Consider the following 15,038-nt stretch of genomic DNA (forward strand, 5'->3'; position numbering starts at 1 on the left):
TTTGATATAGTCATTACATATAGATCAATCCTCCATAAATAATTCATAATTAGAGTCAGGTAGAATCCGTTAATCTCTCTAATTACATCTTTATCCTTGAGTACCATTGATTCTCTAATGGATAGTGATTCATAAAACGCATTCATGAACCAGAGCGCTCTTACTAATCCAAGTACCGAATCAACACTCAAGAGAATTATTTATCTGCTTCTTTCTCAAGAAGGAATGGATTCCATCTCGTATAATAACATTCCCAGCTACCTATTTCATTATGTCTCCAAAATACAAGGAATAAGATTTAGGGTCTCAGAATCTGTACCGAGTAAATCAAAAGACATAAATCCATAAATAGGAGTTTGTTAAGAACTCAGGATTAAGATCATCCTATATATGACCATCGGTAGACTCAATTAGAATTTCTATACTTAACAGAAATTATTAGAAATTCATATTGTGTCTGTGTCCATGTTCCACATAATCTCATTATGCGAAATACACTCATTCAATATCTCGCCATATTAACAGTGCGGATAACACCGTTCCATTCTAAATGGGAATGACATGTATTAATAATGTTTTAATTAAAGATTCTGAACTTTAATTAAATTCATTATGAACAATTACTTTTGATTATTATCCTTAAACATTATCCTCTCGTATACAACACTTATATACCATGTTTAAGGTTACATAAATAATCAAGGAATTTTATTTGATATTCATAAAATATTCATAAATATATGCACATAAAATGATGAATAAACTCTTTTATTAAATAAATAATAAATATCCTTTTACATCTCATGCTTCTAAGACACTATTCCCAACAATTACTACCCTTCGCGCGATCCGGGAAGAGCCCTCGACCGACTTGGAGGTCGAGAAGGCAAAGTTGCGGACCCTCGAGGATAACATTTCCAACGAGAAGTCCAGCAGCTTCGAGGAGGGCTTCAGGGAGGGGAGCTCTAAGGGGGTCGAGGCGTACCTCTCGTCCCCGGAGTTCCAGCAGCGGCAGAGGGAGGCAACCGCCAAAGCTGTCTCGGACTTCCTGGCCTCCAAGGACTTCCATCGCGTGGTCGACGGCAGGGTGGAGGCCCTCAAGAAGTCCCAAGAGCTCAAGGACTTGGTCGAGGGCCAAGTAGAGCAATTCAAATCCTCGGCGGCCTTCGAAGAGCTCGTCAACCAGAGGCTTGAAGCCTACCAGGCTTCGGCCAAGTTTGAAGAGCTCCAATTGTCCTTGATGCAGTCCGCGGGGGAGCAGATCCTCGACCGCTTCCGCAAGGAGCGTCCAGACGTCGACTTATCCTTTTTGGACGAGTCCAACAGCGAGGGTGTCGAGGTGGTTGAGCCGGCGCAGTGGGCTGGTGATGCTGAGGCGGCGCAGAGTGATGCCAACCAGGCCGCTGGGGGCGACGGCGAGCACTGAGGAGATTCCACCCGGTGATCTATTATTTTTGCTACTCTTCTCTTCTTTTTTTTTAGGGCCGTGAGGCCTAGACTAAATTTGATAATTTGTAACGACCAAAAGGTCGAGACCAATTTTTACTTTTTATATATGCTTTTCATATAATATTCGTGCTTTTACTCACTGTTTGCGTGGATGTTGCGTATATGTATATTCTCTTTGATTTTTTGCCAAGTGTAGGCTCGACTGCCTCTTGTGCGTAAGGAGCGTTGTGCTTTTTGTTGGGGGGCCTCATTATTGGGCCTTAGTACCCCCTTGTCGAGGCTGAGTTTGAGAAGTCGGCCTTGGCACATCACTGTAGACTCTTCGGCGTAGATAGTGGGATGTGAGGAGCGTAGAAAAACTCGCAGTTGCTCAAAGCACGGTTGGGCCAGAGCCCTACCGTCTTTGCAAGTTCGTGGGGGGCTCACATCGCCCCCTTGCCAAGAACAAGGCTTTGGACTTGTCTTCGGCGCATCGTCGTCGTTGTAGCGACGACTTTAGTCGACGTATCGACAATTTTTGGTCGACGTATCGACAAGTTTTGGTCGACGTATCGACAATTTTTGGTTGACGTATCGACAATTGTAGAAGATCATACCCATATAGTAAGAATTAGTATACATATCGACGTATATTTATTAGCGTATGGGTTACAAGTTGGCTTTTCAGCCTGCCAGAACGGGGAAATGAAAGAATACAAATAGAAGACATTTAGCCTGGTCTATTAGGTCGACGCTTCTCGTGGTCACTGGTAGTAAACCTTCAACTGGTTCGCATTCCATGTGTGCTTGATGCTTCAACCGTCGAGCTCCGCCAGTCGATATGACCCGTTTGCGATAACCTCTTTTATTCTATAGGGCCCTTCCCAGGTCGGACCCAAGGCTCCGGAGTTCTTGGGTTTCGTGTTGGGGGTTACCACCCGCAAAACTAGGTCCCCGACCCCGAAGTGCTTCGGCTTGACCTTCTTGTTATAATACCTGGCCGTTCTTGCCTAGTATGCGGCGAGCCTTAACTGCGTATTTGTGCGTCGTTCTTCTAAGAGGTCGAGCTCCAAGTTCATCAGTTCGGCGTTCCTATCCTCCTCGTACCGGGTTACCCGGTCGGTCAGAATGGGCACCTCTACTGGCAGGACTGCTTCAAACCCATAGGCCATTGAGAATGGGGTTTCCCCCGTGGTAGTTCTACTAGTTGTTCGGTAGGCCTACAGCACTTTTGGCAACTCGTCGGCCCACTTCCCTTTGTAGGCGTCGAGGCTTCGTTTGAGCGTGACTTTGATTATCTTGTTGACTGTCTCGACCTGCCCGTTAGACTGGGGGAACACGACAGAGGAAAAATTCTTGTGGATCCCCAGCAGCTCACAAAACTGGCTGGTGTTGTCGTTGTTGAACTGCTTTCCGTTGTTGGACACGAGAGAGTGCGGGACACCGAACCTGCACACGATGTTGTTCCATATGAAGTTTGTGCATTTCGCCTCCGAGATGGCCGTCAATGGCTCGGCTTTGACCCACTTCGTGAAGTAGTCGACGGCGACTATAGCGAACTTGTACCCCCCTGGGGTTCTGTGCATGGGACCAATGAGGTCAATCCTCCACTTTACGAAGGGCCTGGGGGATAGTATGGACGTTAGGTCCTTTGAGTGCAGTCGAGGGGTGGGGGCGTACCTCTGGCAGCTTTCGCACCTTTTCGCGTACTCGGCCGCATCTTTTTTGAGACTGGGCCAGTAATACCCTTGCCATAATATTTTGTAGGCTAGGGACTGTCCCCCGCGTGGTTCCCGCAAACCCCATCGTGCACCTCCGATAGCACCCTCTTTGCCTTTTTTGCACCGAGGCACCTGAGCAAGGGCATCGAGTACCCTCTGCGGTAGAGGAGGTTGTCGTGCGGCGTGTTTCTCTGTGGACGGGGTTTTCAGGACCTCTAAGGGTACCAGGTTCAAAAGATCGGCGTCTCTCGACGTCGCCAGCCTGGTGAGTGCATCGGCGTTGCTATTTTCTGCCCTCGGTACCTGCTGTATGTCATAGGTGGTGAACTTTCCCAGGGCTTCCTTAACCTTCTTCAGGTACGCAGCCATCTAGGGGTGGCAATTCGTGTCACGTGTCGTGTTCGTGTCGTGTTTTGATCATTTTTTTAAAATTTGCAGTCAACCCGAACACGACCCGTGACACGAAATTTTATAAAAATCGCAACACCAACACGACACGACCACTTTACGAGCTGACACGACACGACCCGAAAATGACCCGTGACACGAAATTGACCCATGAACCCAAAATTGACACGAAATTGTATACTTTTATTTAGTTTTTTACATATTAGAAATAACTTAAAATTCATAACACACTAAATTACAATAACATCCATTGAAATTAAGGTACTTCATCTTTTGGGCCTGCCGCCTGTCCTCAGGAAGCTCGCCGCTGACCAAGTACCTGATGATTGGATCCATCCAGCTAGGTTGGAGGTCCACTGGTGCGACTTCGGGCCACTTTTCCGTGGACATGGTTTTCAGGACCTCTAAAGGTACCAGGTTCAAAAGATCGGCGTCTCTCGACGTCGCTAGCCTAGTGAGTGCATCGGCGTTGCTATTATCTGCCCTCGGTACCTGCTGTATGTCATAGGTGGTGAACTTTTCCAGGGCTTCCTTAACGTTTTTCAGGTACGCAGCCATCTTCTCGTCCCTGGTCTGGTACTGGCCCTTCACTTGATTCACAATGAGTTGTGAATCGCTGAAGATGTCGAGGTTTTCAGCTTTCAAGTGCTCCGCCAACCGGAGTCCGGCGAGCAGTGCCTCGTACTCTGCTTCATTATTGGACGCGGGGAATTCGAACCTGACGGCCCGAGGTGACCTTATGTCCTTCCGGTGTGTGTAACACCAGTCCCGCCCCACTGCCGTTGTCGTTGGAGCTTCCGTCGACGTAGAGCTTCCATCGTGGTGGCTCGTCGGCTTCCTCGACCTCGACTGCTAGCCCTGTGAACTCTGCCACGAAGTCGGCTAGGGCTTGGCCCATGATAGCGGTCTGTGGTTTGTAATCGATATCGAACTGGCTGAGCTCTATTGACCATTTAAGGAGTCGACCAGAGGCGTCGGGCTTTTGTAGCACCTGCCTGAGGGGGTGATTGGTCAAGAACTGAATGCTATGGGCCTGGAAGTAGTGTCGTAATTTCCTCGCTATCACAACTAGCGCGAGGGCGAGCTTTTCCATCTGGGGATACCTAGTCTCCGCGTCGAGGAGGCGCTTGCTAGTGTAATACACCGGCAGCTGCACCCTCTTCTCTTCACGGATTAACACCGAACTAACGGCGTGTTCCGAGACCGCCAGGTAAAGGCTCAGCACCTCCCCGGTCACAGGTTTGGACAGCATAGGGGGTTTCTCAAGGTGTTCCTTCAGTTGTTGGAACGCCTGTTCGCACTCTTCCATCCATAGAAATGACTTGCTTCCCCTCAGGGTGTCAAAGAACGGTACGCACTTATCTGTGGATTTGGAGATGAACCTATTAAGTGCGGCCACACAGCCTGTCAGCTTCTGGACCTCCTTAGGCTTCCTTGGCGATGCCATGTCGAGGAGGGCCTGAATCTTTTCCAGAATGGCCTCGATTCCTCGACTGCTCACCATGAAACCCAAGAACTTCCCTGAAGCGACGCCGAAGGCACACTTCCGAGGGTTCAGCTTCATTTTGTATGCTCTGAGAACACCGAACATTCTTCCCAGGTCCTTCTCATGGTCTTCGGTCTTCCTGCTCTTTACTAGCATATCGTCGACGTAGACCTCCATAGACTTTCCTATCTTCCCCGCGAACATCTTATTAACGAGGTGTTGGTAGGTCGCTCCAGCATTCTTGAGACCGAAGGGCATCACTCGGTAACAGTAGAGCCCTCTGTCGGTGACAAACGCCGTGTGCTCTTCGTCGCGGTCGAGCATTGGTATCTGGTTGTACCCAGAGTATGCGTCCATGAAGCTCAATAGCTCGTGTCCTGCCGTGGCGTCGACCAACTGGTCGATTCGTGGTAATGGGAAGCTGTCCTTAGGACAGGCTTTATTCAAGTCGCTGAAGTCGACACACGTTCGCCACTCCCCGTTTGGCTTCCTTACCAGGACAGGATTTGACACCCATTCTGGGTATAAGATTTCTCGGATGAAGTTGTTCCTCATGAGCTTGTCCACTTCTACCCGCAGGGCTTTGGACCTCTCGGCGTTCATTGGTCGACGCTTCTGTCTCTTTGGCGGAAACTTGTCGTCGATGTTCAGCCGGTGACACATGACGTCGGGGGTTATCCCTTCCATGTCTTCGTGGGTCCAGTCGAACACGTTGAGGCTTCCCTTAAGAAACTCGACCAATTTTTCCCGGTTTTACGCCCCCAACTCCGAGCCTATCCTCAATGTTCTCGTTGGGTCGCTTTCATCGATGGGGACCTCAATTAGTTCCTCGACCGGTCCTGCTCCGGGCTCTTCTCCTGGGAACCGTGGATCTAAGTCGAGTCCCTCTCCCCTAGTCTCAACCATTCGTAGCTCTCTCCGTACCTGAGTCGGCTCGGCGTAGTGGCGGACAGTTTCTGAGTACGTGAGTCTTGACTCGTACTGGTTGCCTTTGACCTTGCCGATCCCGTTTGGCGTGGGGAACTTCATCACCTGATGGTAGATGGACGTTACCGCCCGCAAGGCCCTCAGGGTCGGGCGTCCTATGACCGCGTTGTATTGGTCGCCTCCCTTCACCACCAGGAACTTTGACATAACGATCGAGGTGTGTGGTCGGTCACCGATGGCATAGGCAGCTCGATGGCCCCTTCCGGGATGACGCTGTCTCCCGTGAACCCGTACAGTGGCTGGGCACTGTTCTGCAGCCTTGAGCGGGGAATCCCCATCTTGTCAAGGCAGTCCGCGTACAAGATGTCCACGGAACTACCGTTGTCGACCAGGATACGGCAAACCATGTGGTTACCGATCATGGCCTCGACGACCAAGGCATCGCTCTGGGGGAAATGTACCCCCCTCGCGTCGGCTTCCGAGAAAGTGATCTCAGCGTCCTCATATCGCGCGGCCTTAGCCTCGCGTCCAGAGACGTTCATGATCCTCTGGCTGAACTTCTCCTTCGCCTCTCGAGCGTACTCCTTCTGTGCGCGTCAAGAGGTACCGCCGAGGTATGGCCCCCCGAAGATCGTTCTTATCACGCCAACTGGTTCGGGCGGGTTATCACGCATCTGCTCGTCCCGTCGGTCGTCGTTGCGCCTGTTATTGTTCCGGCGGTCGGCTCGGTATTCACCTAGCCTCCCTTCCCGAATTAGCCTCTCGACCTCATCCCTCAGGTCGTAGCACTCGGCCATGGTGTGACCACTCTCGCGGTGGAAACGGAAATATTTCTTCTGGTTTCTCCCTGCCAGGTCAGACTTTAGGGATGGAGGTCGACGCAGGACCTGGAGATGGCTGATCTCGTGGTAGAGGTCCTCGATCCCCATAGTCAGGGGAGTGTAAGCGTTGTACCGTTGCGGCTTGGGCCGCTTGGTCACCCCCTGGCTCGTCGAGGCGTTGCCGCCCCTGTTGCTCGGAGCTGGGTTGTACCTTGGCTTGGCTTGCACCTGAGGAGGACCTCGGCGCTTCTTGCTGTTGTTCTGACTGCTAGTATGCCCTACCTCCTCCTTGGCAGGGGTTGCCGCCTTGCTCTTTAAGGCCTTCTTGGCCTCCTCGGCGTTTATGAACCCCTGCACCCTTGTCAGGAATTCCTGATAGGTGTGGGGCGGCCTTCGGTCGAGGTCTGTGCTGTAGGGGATGTCCTTCTTCATGCTGGACAGCGCCCCCATCAGGGCCACTTCATCGGAGATTCCTTTAGTGGCGGCAACCTGTTCCCCGAACCGGGCTATCCAGTCCTTCAGGGACTCGTTAGGTCCCTGGTATACCCTCGACAGGTTCTGTTTTGGTGGGATGTATTTCTTGACACCTATGAACTGAGTCAAAAAGGCATTCTTCAAATCATCCCAGCTGGTGATGGAGTTTGGTTTGAGGGACCTAAACCATCTCCTCGCGAAATCGGAAAGGTGATTCCTGAATGCCCGGCACATCACCTTCTCGGGGTATCCATGCAGGACCATGTGTCCTGTGTACACCTCCAAGTGATCGTCCGGGTCACTCCTCCTGTCGTATAACAGAATGGGAAGCGACTTGTATTTGTCGGGAAGTGGGACCCGGATGATGTTTTCCGCGAACGGGTGGTCGTGAGACGTATACATCTTGGCGTCGACGTTAACTGCCTCGGCCACCTTTCTCACAACCTGTTCAAAGTTGTTCAGTCGACTCCCCATCTGCTTCTCCAGCCTGGCCATCTTCTCGGCCAGAGCTTTATTTTCTGCTGCGAGTTCATCTTCCCTTGTCAGCTATACGGCCTTTCCACGTCGGGTGTCGAGCCTCGCCCTCAGGTCTCCGCCATTTACCGATGTGGATTCCACGAGGATGAGGTTCCTCCTAGGCGGATCCTGTTGCGGTCGAGGAGGTGCATCTCTGTTGTCCACAGCTGGCGTCGCAGCCTTCTCCCGCGCTCTCCTCCGTGCCGCGCATTGCCTGCTCCCTACAGACCGATTCGACTTTGACGGGCGTGGATCATTCGCTCGACTGTCAGCGACTTCCTCGGCGTCACCGCGTCGGTCGCCAATCACTTAGCCCCCAACAACGGCGTTCACCGGGTTCATCGGCGCATCCTCAAGCGGTGGCATTGGGTTCTGCCCCTGTTCCCGCCTAGCCAGGGCCGTAGCCATTCTTTCCACGGCTGCGGCCAGCGTTTCGACCTACTTTTAGAGTTGGCTGATACGGTCTGGGGGAGTCGCGGCCGAGGGTGGAAGCGGATCCGTTGAGGTCCCTGCGGCGGTGGTATTCTGGACATGCTTGCCGGGAGGCATGATGACAGTTTCTTTTGGTTCAAAGCTGGGTTAAATTTCTGTGCTTGACGCCCTCTTTCTAGCGCCAATTGTTGACGGTGTTTTTCTGACAACTCGTAATTACCTCTCCAGAAACGCTCACGGTTGCACTAACCACTGAATCAAGTAATAAGCAGTAAAATGATGTAGAAGGGACAACGATTTTATAGTGGTTCGGCAATAATTTTGTGCCTAATCCACTTGTGCATGCACTATTTTCTTAGATGTTTACAAGTTTTCTCTCTGTAATACCAATGGTGTCTAACCCTTTTCTGGGTTTCGTTGGTTCTATTTATAGGCCTTTACATGTGATTACATATTCCCGGTTCCCAAGGAGGAAGCCATATTCTGTTCTCGATCCTCGTGAGGGTAGGTGAGTTTTCATGATGACTTTTCCTAGAAATGTGGCTGATCCTCTCAACCTGCCGCCTGATTTCCTGACTTCTGCAGTAGCAGTCGGATCAATACTTCCCTCCTCGGGTTGACATGACTTCTGGCAAAAAGGACCGACAATGGTCCCACGACGCAGCGGGCTCAGCACGTAGAGCCCTCGCCCGGCGCCTCTCCTCTTGCGCGATCTCTCGACGTATAGGGCACGTTTGCTACGCCTTACCCTCGATGCCAACAGCCGGTCCTCCACGGGGAGTCTTCGGCGTCGGTCGTTCGAAGGAATGGTCGATGTCTCGATCATGGTGTAACATTATCAATGATTTTATTGTTTTGAGTCTTTTGGTCTCGATTGATTAAGCTTATCAATCGATTGTAGTGGTGTTGTTGAAAAAGTTTTTGTCACGCTCGATATTTATATGTCGAGCTGGATTTTCATTATTAGATCTCAACATATATGCTTGTCTTTGAGCTCCATATGAATTTAATAGTGGATCCTGTCATTTATTTGGTGTCAATTATTCTTGTACTCTATAGTTATTCACGTCTAGTTTTGTGTTTGTATGCTTATTTTTTGAAATGATGTTCTATTATATAAAAAAAAATACCTCGGCCATATCCATGCAACTCAAGATAACTAAAATAAATAATGTATAAATGTGACAAAGCATCCCCATGAGTTCATGACCTAAACAAAACAAAAAAAGTGTTTTTTGGCTAACAAAAAAAAAAGTTAAAATAAAGTTTTCTTTAGATATGGAAAAAATCTGCAGGCAGTTGCTTCCATGTTTTCTTTCATCAGGGGCACATATGCTTTTCATCAGAAAGACTTCTGCTTTTCTTAAAGACAAGTAGACTTTTGTGTAATATCTATTTCCTTTTGACATTAAAAAAAATATATATGTGTTTCTTTTCTTATTTCCTTCCTAGTTAGGATTTTTACTCCCACTGTGGAGTTAAGCAAAATTTCTACTTTTTAAAATTTTAACCTCTAAAACATTATAATTTTTGAAATTCAAATTTTGATTTTTGAAGATGTCCAAAAGAAATATTTAGCTAGTTTAGTTCATAGTTTTGTATAAAAATTTTATTTAAGAGAAAATTATAGATTCTACCTCTAGTACTTGAATTACTAAAAGGTATAAATATATGGGCTAATGTTAAATGAGTAAAAATAAAATGGGCTCTATTTTAAGTATATTGTTAAAAATTGCCCAAATTTTAAACAGAAATTCAAATTTTAATGAGAAAAAAATACTATAACAAAAAGATTATATTGTAGCTCAAGTCAGTAAAACAAATGAGATGATAGACTTTTGAGTCTATCTTTTTAAGAGAACCGCACTAACACATTTTTATTAATGATGCGTTAATTTTAAAGGTTAAACATAGTTCTTGATTCTGCTATATTGTATTCCTCTCATAAAAAATTTAAATTTCAAACGTCACAATCATAAATCATAGTTTAAACCCGTGAATCAAACGGGCCCTAATATATTTTTAAGTCCACACTCGTAAACACGTTAGTTTTAAGTACAAAATTACTGAAGTTCCAACTAATCACAATCTCAATTTACGTATCATACAAAATACAAGCCATCAATTTAAAATGAAAGCATAACTAATGATTTTGAATTGAGCTCCATAAATAAAAATAACTAAAGGAATTGAGCCAGTAGAATTTCAACGCTTGGAATTAATTATTTGAAAATTGTAAAACAAACCAAATGAAAAAAAAAAAAGAAAAAAGAAAAAGAAAGAGGCAAAAAAAAACGTTGGAACGAAAACAGCAAAAATACCAAATCATGAACTACCTATTCACAGTAATTTTCAAAGTTTTTCAGGAGCAATGGTGCAAAATACATCGTTTTAAGGGGTATTTATGTAATATCATTAAAATATAGGGGGCGATGTTAGTGTAGCCTTTTCCCTTTGCCAAGGCGCACAGTGGGCCACGGCCAACAAATCACTCAAACATACGAACGGCCCACATCCGTCAATCAGAGCGTCGACAAGGTCCGATACTTGCGCGTCGGGCTGGGGCCCATCTAAATATCTCCAAACGACGTCGTACCAAATCGAGCACAGTAAATCTCGAACCGTCTTCGATAAGATTCAGGAATTGGTATTTAAGTGGTACAGGGAATCGCAATTCAAATTGGGGTTTCCTCCATTGGAGAGCTTCCATAATCCTTTCCTTTCAAGTTTCAACAACTCATTTGGGTTTTCCCAGATTTCTACCGAAATTGTTCGTTTACCGTTAGTGACAGGTATTTCTCTCGTATTCCGGACTCTTTCGTCTTTCTCTATGATTTTCTCTTCCTTTGTTTTATTTTTTATTTTATATTCTTTATTCTTTTAGTTTTTCGTTGGTTCTAATTGGGACTTTCGGATTCGAATGTGAAATTTTCTCTGCAATTCCAATTTTTCATATTTTGAATTGGAGTTTAAGTCGTCCAGCTTTGTTCTAACTCGATTTTTTGTGTTGATGACTTTGTAACGTGATCGAGTAAAACCCTAGTTTTCGTTCAAGTCAATCTTTAGGCAAGCGTTTAGGTTTTGGTTTTTCCAATTTCTTTCTCTCCCTAGAATTTTTCTTTATTTTTCGCTTCTCAATTTATAAGGTCTTTAATTCCTACCGCCAAAAAAGTTTAAAGTTAAATAATCGCTAATTTTTTGGGGTTTTTTTTTTTAAAGATATATACGCGAATTTGGGTTTTTGCAACAGATTATGCGGATGTTCTTTAATTGGGATCTAATTAAGAAACATAAAGTGTTTATGATGGGATGTATCCACGTATTTCAGCAAATTTTGGGTTTATGATTAAGACGTTTCACTGCAAAGTCATTTTTGTGTTATTTTATTTTCTAGGTGTTCCTTTTTGTGTACTATTACGCTGGTATAACTTTTCTTGGAGCTGAATTTATCCTCAATTATTTCTCTATGGTAAATCAAGATGTGACGTATATCAATAGTGTTTGGTTCATTTAGGTGTGCTGAATTAGTCTTTGATTCTCAGCATTACTGAATTAATTTTGACACGTGATCTAGTAAATACTAGGTTTTATTCAAGTTTTGAACTTTTTACTTCTTGTTTCAGTTAGTGTTCAATCTTTAAGAAATTTGATTGATGCGTTTCTCGCTTTGATTTTTTTCTTGGAATTTCAGGATGCCGGCTACAGCGGGAAGGGTTCGCATGCCTGCGAACAACAGGGTGCACAGTAGTGCTGCCCTGCAAACGCATGGTATATGGCAGAGTGCAATCGGTTACGATCCATACGCGCCCAACAAGGATGATGACAAGAAGTCTTCACAGCAGAAGTCTTCAAACTCGGAGCCTGAGGGTGAGAATGCGTATGCAAGCTTCCAGGGCCTCCTTGCGCTTGCTCGCATTACTGGGTCGAATGCTGATGAGGCTCGCGGATCTTGCAAGAAGTGTGGCCGTGTTGGGCACCTGAAGTTTCAGTGCAGGAACTTTTTAAGTGTTAAGGACGATAACAAGGAGAAAGACCCAGCTGCTATTCAAGCTGATGTCATGTCTGAATTGGAAAAGTTAAAAGGCAAGGTGAAAGGGAAAGGTGCTGCTGATGGCGAGGAGAGTGAGGAGGAGGAGGAAGAGAGTGAGATTTCAGACTCGGATTATGACTCAGAGATTGAGAGGGCTATTGCTGAAAGAAATGGGAAGAGAGGTTCTAGAAAGGATAGGTCAGTAAAGAGGAAGAAAAAGAGCTCAGATGATGATGATAGCTCTGATACAGATTCGGGGAGGAGAAAAAAGAGAGGAAGGTCAAAGAAGAGGAGTGAAAGGAGCAAAAGTGATGATTCAGATAGTTCTGATGATGGTAGGAGGAAGAGAAAGAAGGAGAAGCGGAGAAAGAGAGACGAGTCCTCGGATGAGGAAGCTGAGCGCCGTCGTCGACGGCACAGGAAGAGTAGGAAGGAGAAGAGGAGGAGAAGAAGTCATCATTATTCAGATGATTCTGCATCAGATTCATCTGATTATGATGATAGACACCGCAAGCGGAAAAGCAAGCGATCATCATCACCATCTTATTCTGATGCTAGCGACTCTGATGATTCGCCCCCCTGTCGTAGGAGCATGAAGCGATCTGAGAAGAGCCGTAAACGCTAGTAGAATATATTGAGATATGGTATTTTGACTATATTTTTACCAGAGTTGCTTTTAGTTTCTGTTGTGTGCAACTATATACTGTTGCAGAACGTTGTGTGTATGGGATTTGCTATGTTCATTTGTTTGGAGCTTGATTTGGTTTACTTAGTGTGTTCTACTATGGGAGATGAATAAATTATTGTTGGTTTGTTAATGGAGTTTGAATTTTGTTTCTTTGTCTTCTTTGATCTCGGGAATTCTCTTTTCCCAGTTTATGATTCTTGATGAGAGTTTTTGTGATCATAATTTAGCTATTTCTAAACATAACGTCGAGGAAAAAGCATCACACGGGTTTTGCTTCCATGAGAAAGGTTAACGAAACTGGTAACAGTACAATTTTATGGTAATTTCCTGTATTTGCGATCCATCTTTTTATACGTTAGGATCTTGTGCCCGTAGTGTTCGTGTCAAACGGATTTCAAGCGTTGGATCTAGACAAAATCAGATCAATGTATCCAGTACAAATAGTTTTTCGGCATGGAATTGAGGAGACAGAATTGACTGAGCTTTTTCTATTGACATGAACGTATGCTGCCCTTGTGGACTCGTTCAATAAATGAATTGCAGGCACATGGGATTTGCTTGCATTGCAAGACTTGAAAAGATTGAGATTATTGATAAGCGTTATAACTTTGAATCCCCAACTTTAAAAAGGACACGTTTAAAGATGTACACATTGTGAAACGATAAGGTAATCTTAACAAATATTTTTTAAAAGTGTATAGGTTAAGATTTTTACTTTTTTTATAAATTTTTTAGTAAAATAATTATACTAATAAAATAGTATTTATAAAAAAAAAATGAGTAAAAATTCAGACGCATACCCTATAGGAGTAAATTCTCCATTTTTTCAACTTGGGGCTAGCATCCTAAAAGCAGGATAATATTGGATTTTTCAACCTGGGGCTAGCATCCTAAAAGCAGGATAATATTGGACCACAAACTTGAGGGAGAAACCGCAATTTATTAGTATTGTAGTAGGCGTGATTCTTACCCCAAAAAAGGAGGTCAAGCATATTATCTATACATCAAACATGGTTGAGAAAATAGCTAAATGCATTTTTTAATCGTTGGATTGAGTTAAATCGTATGAAATTAAAAAAGTGTGCATAACAGACAATTTTTAATACAGATTTAACGGCTGAACATAAAGAACTATCAGTATTTTATTTGTTCTAGTCCTACCGAAACAGCTCCCAAAAAGAAATTAAAAAATAAACTAAAGTTAATTGGTCTCTTTGAGTAATGTCTGGTCACTGATTGTTGTGTGTTGCAAGATGAAATGTGAAGTCTAAAATAGAAATGGTCAAATATTTCTCAATAGATATGCTCTTAGGGCTCAACATAAATTAATTAGTAGAGACTAAAAAAAGCATGGACGAAACTTTCAATGAATCTGAGCGACTTTTCTTATAGACTATCCAGTTCGTTATTGTGGCCTTCTTATCAAGTAACTGATCAAATTCGTATTCAAAGGGAAAAAAAAAAAGAGAAAACTCTAGTCTTATCAAACAGAAATCATGGAAACTACTCCTTGAACTGATCAATATTTTATTTTAAGCTTTTTTTTGCATGGAACCACCTTTACCTTTTCGTGTTTGACATATTGGTCCCTAAACTAAAAATTTTTGTTATTGGTCTCTTAAACTTCAAAATGTATTGTATTAGTGGTCCTTTTGTTAACTCCGTCAAAAAAAATTTGACAGAAATCCACATGTGCATCGCATGTGGACAATTAACAAGGGGCAAAATCAGAAAATTTGTAAAAATTCTATTTTCTTCTTCAATTCCAATCTCCTCGTCAAGATGGCCTTCTCCAACCTCCACTCAACCGATTGGATTATCAAATTGAATGTCTCAACTTCATAAATGAAATAAATATTTTAACACCATAGCAGCATTAGAATAAAGCACCAACGAAAAGAGAAAAAATAAAGGAAAAAGGGAAGAATTAAAGGAGACTTAATCTAAAGTGAAAAGCCAAGGAGCATAAAATGAGATAAAACCCACATCAGATACACAAATTCTTCAAAGCATAATCAGAATAAAAAAGAAATAAAGACCCAAATTATTTTGAAGGTTTTTGAACAAAAACAACCCAGATTTTAATCCATAGAACCAAGAAGATTCC

At 44.5% G+C, this 15,038-nt stretch overlaps 2 protein-coding genes across 2 annotated transcripts; one reads left to right on the forward strand and one right to left on the reverse strand.

Moving 5' to 3' along the window:
• Positions 1-6,566: 6,566 nt before the first annotated feature.
• On the reverse strand, positions 6,567-7,760 carry LOC112091697. The gene has a single exon (XM_024165947.1). The coding sequence runs from the start codon at positions 7,758-7,760 to the stop codon at positions 6,567-6,569; it is 1,194 nt and encodes a 397-aa protein (XP_024021715.1).
• Positions 7,761-10,882: 3,122 nt separating this feature from the next.
• Positions 10,883-13,061, forward strand: LOC21400743 (CAX-interacting protein 4). The gene is made up of 2 exons (XM_010098640.2): positions 10,883-11,005; positions 11,905-13,061. The coding sequence occupies exon 2, from the start codon at positions 11,906-11,908 to the stop codon at positions 12,866-12,868; it is 963 nt and encodes a 320-aa protein (XP_010096942.1). The 5' UTR covers positions 10,883-11,005; position 11,905; the 3' UTR covers positions 12,869-13,061.
• Positions 13,062-15,038: the final 1,977 nt, after the last annotated feature.

This window comes from Morus notabilis, unplaced genomic scaffold (genome assembly GCF_000414095.1).
Source record: "Morus notabilis unplaced genomic scaffold, ASM41409v2 Scaffold332, whole genome shotgun sequence".
Classification (NCBI taxonomy): Eukaryota; Viridiplantae; Streptophyta; class Magnoliopsida; order Rosales; family Moraceae; genus Morus; species Morus notabilis.

Bases quoted from the DNA above. Each gene is read 5' to 3' on its own strand.
- LOC112091697 (XM_024165947.1), bottom strand. From the start codon at position 7,760: ATGGCCAGGCTGGAGAAGCAGATGGGGAGTCGACTGAACAACTTTGAA.
- LOC21400743 (XM_010098640.2), top strand. From the start codon at position 11,906: ATGCCGGCTACAGCGGGAAGGGTTCGCATGCCTGCGAACAACAGGGTG.